At 43.5% G+C, this 9,606-nt stretch overlaps 1 protein-coding gene across 1 annotated transcript in view; it reads left to right on the forward strand.

Annotated features, from left to right (window-relative positions):
* Positions 1 to 8,732, forward strand: part of atrx (ATRX chromatin remodeler) — a 27,430-nt gene extending 18,698 nt beyond the window's left edge. Inside the window, 5 exon segments of the mRNA XM_020619236.1 lie at positions 3,420 to 3,569; positions 5,374 to 5,490; positions 6,054 to 6,149; positions 6,304 to 6,432; positions 7,172 to 8,732. Coding sequence (XP_020474892.1) covers positions 3,420 to 3,569; positions 5,374 to 5,490; positions 6,054 to 6,149; positions 6,304 to 6,432; positions 7,172 to 7,393 — 714 coding nt within the window. The 3' untranslated portion in view covers positions 7,394 to 8,732.
* The last annotated feature ends 874 nt before the right edge of the window (positions 8,733 to 9,606 follow it).

Below are 9,606 nucleotides of genomic sequence, written 5' to 3' on the forward strand. Positions count from 1 at the left end.
GGTTAATGCACCTGTGCGTTCAAAGCTGTTTCTGGCAAACAGCCACCTCTAATACATTCAACATCTCCTGGAAAACCGAATGAACTAGACAGACAACTGAGGATCTCTATCACTTTGCCACTGTAAGGCTCATTTTTGATCAATTGTTCTCCGTCTCTGTAGCTCTCTCCTTTTTATGTCGCTGTCCAAACAAAGGTCTGTTTTCTCATCGTATCTTTCCTTTCATCTCTCCTCCTGTGTGGTGGTTTTCTCTCTTATTTTTGTGGAAATTGCAGAAATGGAATAAATCACTGACTGTAGAGGCATGGTTAAAGCAAGCAGCCAGGTTTCTGATAGCACCGCCAAAAATCCTGTCTGCGTACGACCCCGAGCTTTTAATGCAGGCAGGTGTTTAAATGCATCAGACCTTTCACTGTTAAGCATCACCTAGTCTATTGGTAAAGTATGAGCAGGTTCCTGTGCCAAATTCTTAAGTCTACATGAGGCCTGCTTATGTCTACTCCCAGGTTTTCATCTTTTTGATGTGAGAGCTGCGGAGTTTTAAAGCTGCCTTACATCATTTATGGACTGCTGACAAGTCGGACGTCTTTGTTTTATATATATGTGTACAAGAATTTGGCTTAGGGATAGAATAAATTGTTCTCTCAATGCAAAGAAATGTCATATGTGCTGTATGTTGTCTTATTAGTATACCGATTCCTACACTTGTATTTTTCCCTCTGCTGAGCCTTTTTTTGTTTCAGTTGGAGCCAAGACTTCCAACTTAGGGCCTCACTTTACATTAACAGCACATTTGTAGGCTCTTTGCTGAATAAAGTTTTTTTCCCCACAAGTGGTGATGAAGAACAAGACAGCAAATTATCAGAGCGTCACCGAGGTTGAATCTGGTCTTAAGTGAAGGTGTTCTCCACCTTGTTCTCAGACATGACCTGTCACCTCTTAACACATCTGTGATGCCAGAATTCCTTCCCAGATTTAACGCTTTAGAAATACTCCTACTGCCCCCCCCCTTTCTGAGCATCTGCCCACCCACTGTCTCTCTTTCTATTCTCCCCTGCAGTAAAGCGATAGGATAGGCTTTACCCTGTAGCTCCATAAGGATGAGAATAGCCCAGGTCAGGTTACCTACAATCATTAGCACTAGTACAGGACACGCACTGAACACAGCAGAATGGAAGATGGACCGGACCACCCCAGAGCCATTACTGGTGGGGATTACTTGGGTATCCTAGAACGCACTGGATTCCAGTGGGAGGTGCTGTACTGTCATTTGACCTGCAGCTCCACTGACCCGTTAGGTAGTCGACGAGTCAGAAGTGCTCCTCTTTCTTGTATTTGAGTAAAACCTACACATACTTTTTACAGAAGCTCTCAGTTCTTTCCATACAGAGCCTAAACTTTAGTAGTGAATAATAAAAAGACTAGGATTAACTGGAAAATGAAAACTTTTCCAAATCTGGTCTTTTCTAGCAAAGCTGTGGCTTTTTCAGATCGGGCAGCGACCTGTGTTGTCTTCAGCAGCATGGAAGTTTCTGTTCATGGCAGGAAACAGGCGAGAATCTGCCAGTCCTTCTTGTAGACAGTAGTTGTCACTGTGTTTCCATCTAGCCGTTTTTATGTGCAGTTTCAGTTTGCACAGAAAAAGTCCTGAGTAGAAATTGTAAAATATTGGAAAAAGATTTTACATCATGATATTTGCGATTTATTGTATGTCACTTAAATTTGAAGAGACAAACTATTGTTGGAGATGAAAATGGATCAGTTTGAAGCGAGGTGGAGAATGTAACGTACCTTTAAATTAATACATGAAACAAGCACAACTGTATTTTGCATCGTCTGTTTTTGAGGTTTGACTCGTGCTCTTTCAGCTGCATCTTCTTGTGCTGTGGTTTTATGACACCCGACTAGAAAAACGGTGCCACTTAGTGGATGTATTTATATTGCCATTTTATTTTGCTGATTTTCTTGAAATGTGGTTCAACTTTACGCTGCATTTGAAAGGAAACCCACTTCTTCACTTAAAAATAATCCAACCCAATCTGCTTTATTTAAGAATCCACAACCAGCTGTGTACACTATTACAGGAGGTGACGACGTGTCCGTTTAAAACAATGAAAATTCACAAATCCACATTCAAAAGGCTTCAGTTTGCTTTTGCATCGTAGAGAGAAGTGCCTGCCATTTGTCTCCTCCCTGAAACTGGACAGCAAGCCAGTCACAAAGCAGAGAGGTGCACATGTGGAGGTTATAACTGTCAAATCAACTTTTCCCAACTGAACTTCTGCGTGGCCCCTGGACCGTCTTTACTGGCACTACTGAGTCAGATTAGGATAATGTACCTTACGGGTTGTATCTTACCAGTGGTGGCATCTACTGTGGCCCTTGCTTGACCTTCTGTTTATTTGGCAGAACAAATCATGATGGATGCCTTTTACCCTTTTATTTATGTCCTAATTAGAAAGCAAAGTTGAATTGCTGGCTGTGCCACTGCTTCACAATGTCTGGTTTTTCAGGAGTGGCCTAGTTGTATCCTGCTTGAGCATGATGGATGGGAAACAAAGCTGTGTCAATAAGGATCAGTCGTGTCCAGTTTGATGGGTACATGGCTTTAAAGCCACATTTCCTGTCACTGTCTGTTGCAGTGGCCTAAAAGAATTTTTTTTTTTTTTAAGGTAAATTTTCACTCCATGTGGGCTGGTGTTTATTTTCATTTTATTCAGCACAGGTTTGGAGTAACCTCTTGATTTCATACTTTGGTGTTTTCGTTTTGTCTTTTCTCTTAATACCAGCGACATCTCTGATTAATTTTGTTTGCAACTTGACACTGGGTGCCACTGTTCAAAGGAGGAGGGAAAAGGGTAGGGGAGAAGTGCGAAACCCCTCTGTGAATTGGCCCGTGTAGAGGTTAATGATGAAACTCTGACATGTTTCCTCAGGTTGTAATGTTCCAGTTTAATGTAAACCTAAGTCGAGACAAAAAAAGCAAATGTGCTGCAGAGTAATGTAAACAATCTTTGTGTGAGCGAAGTCAGGCCCAGGTCTTTTGACTTTACTCAGGTAGTGTTTTCATGGGAACCAGTTGTCTCCCCCCCCATTTCTTTTATTTATTTATTTGCCCCCCTCAAAATGGATTTGAGCTGGGTTTCAAAGCCCCATGTATTTAGCTGAGATCAGTTGTGTATGTAATAAGTTAATGAACATCATGGGGGTCTGGGGAATTTAAAAAACTGCCAACAAAAGAAGAGATCTTAAAAGAAAGTGATTTAAAAGATGGGATGGGATTTGTGTCATCAGTCTGAATGTACAGTCACCTTTATCACTCAGGGGTCCAGTGCGGCCTTTTTCAGCTCATTCCGTCCCCTCTAATCATGACTTTAAACCCACCATGACCCTTGTTTTTGTCATCTTCTCTGCTGTAGGATCTCATCCTGGCTGAGTTGCTGCAGAACAGTAAGGACCACATCGTGTGTTACCATGAACATGATTCCCTGCTGGACCACAAAGAGGAGGAAGCCCTGAGCGAAGAGGATCGCAAGGCTGCCTGGGCCGAGTATGAAGCGGAGAAAAAGGTAGACACACAGACAATGCGTGCTGCATACCAGCAAAGCCACCAGTTCCAAAATCAAAAAGCCACACATGTACCACACTTAGCCTTTGTGTCCATCGTTCTCCAAATCCTTGACATCAGAATGCAAGCTGAGCTGAGTGAGGCCCAGTTTTTCTATGTCAAGATGTTCAAGTTAGTGTTGGATCTGTATCATCTTTTCATCACTTAGAGGAAGCAGATGATAGCGTCTCCCTTGTGCTCCAGTGATGGTCATTTTGGCCCACCGGCAGGCTAGCGATTTGTTATACAAATCACTGAAGCTGTCTAAGCAGTGTCAGTGCTCCTCACTGCAAGTACATGGGTCCACAGACGGTTAGGGACTCCTTCTGTTTTACTCTTCCCTTTTCTCTCGTGCCTCCCCCATTTCTCCTTTTTTCTCCTCTTCTTTCTTGTGGAGCAAATCAATGTGTGGGCAATTAGTGGGGTTCGTTTAGGGAAGTGTATGGGGCAGGGGGTTTGTAAAAGAGCAGGAGCAGCAGGTCTTCTCTCCCTCCCTGTGTAATCCTAGATTCTAATTCATTGTAATGATTATTTTTCCAACACACACTCCCTCCTCTGCCCTCTGTGTGCCTTAAGTGGCTTTTCCTTCAGAGCTCCTCTGCTTTTCGAGAGATCAGAGGGTTGCCAGTCACAGGAGAAACGGTGGGAGGATTTCACATGCATTCACTTCACTGCAAACTGGTGCACACTAAAGATGCAGATGTAGTCACTGTCATTACAAGAGGCTGTTCAGTGTCACAGTGTATACTCTGAACGTAGGGAGAAACAACTAGAACGTATCCGGATCTCTGCTAATGTCTTCACAACTTGAAGCTTGGCTGGTGGTGGCCAGGAAAAGCTATGTGCATGACTATCAGATTTGCAACTCAGGAAATGGGAAAAACTGTGAGAACACGATCAGGCGCCCAAAACCAAACTGAACCCAGGAGCCCTCAGTCTCATGGGGATGACTTCAGCTCGGTACAGAGCTTAGAGAAGCTCAGGTCATTGATTTATATTTCAGACACTGAGTTTTGGAAATGAAATCGTGTCTAGATGTGGTGTCTGTCTGAAGTTGTAGGAAGTCTGCATCTGAGGTTGCAGCTGAAGCCAAAGTGCAACTGCTTGTTGAAAGCAAACCCAAAAGTGAGTGTGTGCGTGCTCGTGTGTGTTGCGGTTTTGTGGTTGTTTTGAGGTTTTGTACTGTTTAGGCCTGCACACCTGTCTCTGACTGGGTCCAAAGACCCCCACTGTCCCCCAACACACACACACACACACACCCCTACACTTACGTACCGGATGGCCAGATTACAGGGCACAGGAAAAAAACATCTGCAGCAGAGGCTCAATTACACATGAGCATCGGCATCCTGCTGGCCCTTACCGGTAGAGGACTATTTACCTCAGGTCATCTCTCTCTCTGTCTCTGTCTCTCTCTCTCTCTGTCTCACACACACTCTCTTAATACAAGGGGAGCAGGCAGACACGAGGAGACTTGTTGCTCTTGCAGACTGAAACAGGTTATATGTGTGAAGAGATGAAAGCTTTCTTGTTGACATCACTGAGTGAAAACAAAATAAAGGCTCGACTTGTCACTGTTCGAATAAGGGCATCAGGCAAAGTGAACTGTTGTCTCTGGTCAACCACAATGATGGCGTTCAGTCTCTCCCATTATGCCCTGAGTGGAACTTAACACCTGCCTAACTGACGTGCTCTAATCCTGCTCCTCTACTGGATGCCGGGCGGCCCCTGCCTCCTCGCTCCCCCTCTTGTTTTTCATCTCTCAGGGATTGTCCATGAGGACCAACCACCAATTGTCATATTCCCAGATGGACATGGGTGCCTCCAACTACTTCTCTTACAACATGGCAGCTTTGGCCAACATGACCAACCAGCAGCTGGAGGTAAGTAATGAGCTCCACGCGTCCCCGATGAGCCCGACTCTGCCCCACTTATTTATACACACTGGCACATCTCACTGCGGGAGAGGACAGAAGGTCTGAGAGTCAAATGAGTGTAAAAATATTGTATGCCAGCTTCAGTGCTTGTATTCATGTTATATGAAAACTGATTGTGTTACAGCTGTGTCTTTGTAAACAAACACATTCTTACAAACCTGTACAAGTGATCCAGTAACTCCACCCTTCTGCAACTGAGATCACATCAACAGACTGGAGCGTTAAATCATCAAATACTGTGATGGAGCTAAAGTCATCACCATATAAACTGGGTGCAAAATGTTTATTGCTAACTTGTTGCCTGCCTTCACATGCAGCACACACAGAGCAGGATCAGCATTTGGAGTCGAGCTTCTGCCACCTGATGAATGGGAATCTAATATTTACACTCCTTTTATTCATGTTTTGGTTTTCACCAACTCCTGAGAAAATCTTTCATAATTGCGAGCTAGTAGAAAATGCCCACAGTCATGTATCCTCGGTTTTCAATCTCCTTCATTTGTTTCCAGGACCTTATAAATCAGGGACGACAGAAAGTCATTCAAGCAACAAACGCATTGAAGAGTTTAGTGCGGGAGTCGCTGGAGGATTCCATCGCCAGCGTAGTGAGTGTCAGAACTTGTGCAGCATGGCTTCTAAATCAGATCATCTTGATAACTGTTCATCAAAAACTGTGTTTTCCTATCACTGGACTGCATTGTGATAGAAGTGACTGTAGTTGTAATGGTGGTTGAGATTAACGTGTGCGAACTGTTACAGTGGAAGGACAACCCGGCACTCACCGAGGTTCAGGTCCAGTCCATGGCTCTGGCACGACAGGCCAGCATAGAGCTGGAGATCAAGCACAGGGAGGCTATGTACAGAGACGCTCTCACCAGGCAGCAGACGGTAAGAACTGCTCTGTGTACGAGTCACGTTGGCCAATCACCAGAGACGACACCAGTAAACTAGGCTGTTTTATTATGAAAACCAAATTGCAGCAGGTAGAACTGGGTCACATTGATAAAATCAGTGTTTCAATGACAGCATTTTGTTTAGTGCTTAAAGGAGATATGTACACATATATACACAGAGTGATAATAAAATGATCATTAGTAATGTGACTATCATGACTAAGCAGGTAGAACCTTTTGTTGAACAGTCTAAGTTCAAAAAGTTGTATAACTTCCAAAAAAAAATGCACCTTTAGACTAAATATGAGCTACTAATGGGTCATAGAGGAATAAATGTACCTGCTAAACACAGGACGACAGTGGTAGCATCTGTAGTTTCTGTCTTTGAACCTTTCTAAGCTCTTAACCCTGACTACATCTCTGAGACCACCGCTGTACATGACCTCTTACATCAGCAGTGGTGCTAGTTTTCAAGACAGGGTAGAGCAAGGAGCAGGAAGATCATTAAGGTCATCTTAACTGTAGTGAAAATAACTAGTCTGACTAAAACAGAACCACGTACTCAATCAGTCTGAAAACTCTGGTTAATGACCTGCTGCTTTAAGTTCCTGACAGTTTTCTATGCTCGCAGTCTATATATTATCATGTGCTTTAACCCTGACCCTATCATGTGAGGTCGTCAGTGTAGTTATTTAATTCCTATAGTTATATTAACTCTTTGTTTGTGTGTGCAGCTGATGATGGTCGTGCAGAAGCTGATCACCGCCAGGAAGATGCAGGAGCAGCAGCTGGCCATGGCTAACCAGGCCAACTACCTGAACCAGCTGGCTCTGCAGAATGGCATGATGGGAGCCGGGCTCAGCCAGATGGACCTTCTGGGGCTTTACCAGCAGTTCCACGGCTTGGGGTCCCATCAAGGTATGGGCAAGAATCCTGGGCCCTCCAAGGGCCTGTAGGTCAGAAGGACTCTTCCTCCACCCCACCCCACTCAACTAGCTGGCTCCCACTGGTTCAATCCAAGTGCGGACTTATAACAAATGCACTGTGAGACCACAGGGCTCAAGCAAACCAGTGCACCCAGGGTGGTGTAGTGTTGAGACTAGGCTGCTGTCCACTGGGGCCTCAAGTGGGATAGACACTCAGTTCTTGATTCTGTAATTCACTGAGAGAAGGTGGAAGATAATGTACAAATAGCTCTGTGAAAGCATTGTGCAGTTTGAACACAAAAAAAATGTATATACTGCCTTAATGTTATTCAAGTTCTGTATCTACATTTTTCATGTATTTAAAGACAAGTTTTACCCCCAATGCTTTAAAGCATTGTATTATTTTTCCCCTTCAAAGAGGGTTTCCTTATTATTTAAACTCAGTGTTTTATACTGCTTGAAATACCTAAACTAAACCAGAATGGGACCAGTGTAGCTGGTGACAGGACTCTCATGTAAAGCATGATTATTAGCCCCAGTAGATTCCTCCATCAATGTCTAGCAAAGCAGATGTTGGTGCTGTCAAGTCCTGTTGTTTTTGCAAGGGAGAAGAAACTGATTCACAAAAGCAGAAAAGATTTTTTAAACCTGGCCTTATTCATTTCCTAAAAATGATCTGTAAAGTTCTGAGATTTGTCGAGAATCTTTTTTATTATGCTTTTACGTGTTTACATTAGTAGTTGCTGAACATGGTAATGGAATGCTTGTGTTGTTCAAAACTGCCTGCTGGTTCCTATGAACTTTTTGTAACATCATTATCATTGTCACGTGTTGTCTAGCATAGCAATGTGCATCCTGTTCATTGTTTACGTTCCACTTGCGTTGATTCCAAGCTCGGGTAAGTGACTGGGTCTCACAAAGCACAACCAGTTCAGCCATGTATCACAGGGCCCAAAACTTTCCCCTTGACTGCAGGATTGATGTAACTGAAAGGAATAAAGACTGAAAATCAGAGGATATCTGGCTGATTTGTGTCCTCTGCTTTGTGAGGAAATGCTTTCCTGGACACTGGTCTCACCAGGCTGGCACCCAGACTACCTGTACTCTGGCACATTTGTTATTTCTAAATGCTTAAACTGATGTAACTGTTAAACACAAGGAATATGTATGTATCATAAAGAGACACCTGTTGTCTCTAGTTGGCTCCTGTGTTTGCATAAGGTGTATTTAATGTAGAGAAACTTCTCACCCCCCCTTTAAGAATGTTCTTATGTGGGAAAATACATTGTTTTGATTTTATCAGTTTGTTCTGCTATTATCTTAAGTATTAAATCCTGGTTAACATTTAATAAAGTGACCAAAATGATGAGCCACTGCTGTGTTTGTCTTTGTTCCACCCACAAGCACTGTGCATCCCTTTGCAGTAACTGGATTTAAAGATGTGACTGTTGGTAGATTTGGTCATTTTCACTTAGTACATGTCCTGCGTGATAGTGTATCTGAAGCCGGGCACGTGCACAGATAACTACACGTGATGCTTTTTGCAGGACAGGTGTGTCCGCTGTTGCTTGTCACTCTCTGTCTCCTCTCTCCCGTAGTGTGTCCTCTCTCTCTCACTGTACCTTTCTGCAGGTTGCCCTGGCTCTGGAGCTCTACGTCCCTGATGAGCAGTCCCCAGCCACATCGACCTGATCAGTGTTTGATTGTTTGTTGTTGTTTCTTGTGTCTTGTTGCTTTTCTTCTTTTCTCTCTCCTCTGTCCACTCCGAGGCAGAAGGCCGCCCACCAAGAGCCGGGGTCTGTCGGAGGTTTCTTCCGATAAAGGGAGTTTTTCCTCCCCGCTGGTGCCAAGTGCTTGCTCAAGGGGGATTTGTTGGGTTTTTCCTCTATAATAGTAAGGTCTAGACCTTACTTTGTAAAGTGTCCTGAGACGACTTTTGTTGTAGTTTGGAGCTATACAAATAAAACGGATTCAAATTGAATTAAAACATGCTGCTGTTTGATGGCCAGCCTTTATTTGACAGTTGACATGAAGGAAATGGATAGCAGGAAAACGAAGTTCATGCTCGGTGTCTTAGGTCTTTAGGCCACAGGTACAAAAACGATATGGATCCTTTACATGTGATTATTAAAAAACTGTGACTGAGATGCATTCTCAGCAGGACATCAGATGATCAAATAAAATTCTTCGTGCTCTCTGGAGCTCTAGCTATATATCCTTATTTCAACACGACCTGAAATGCA

Source organism: Monopterus albus, unplaced genomic scaffold (assembly GCF_001952655.1).
Source record: "Monopterus albus unplaced genomic scaffold, M_albus_1.0 scaffold217.1, whole genome shotgun sequence".
NCBI lineage: Eukaryota > Metazoa > Chordata > Actinopteri > Synbranchiformes > Synbranchidae > Monopterus > Monopterus albus.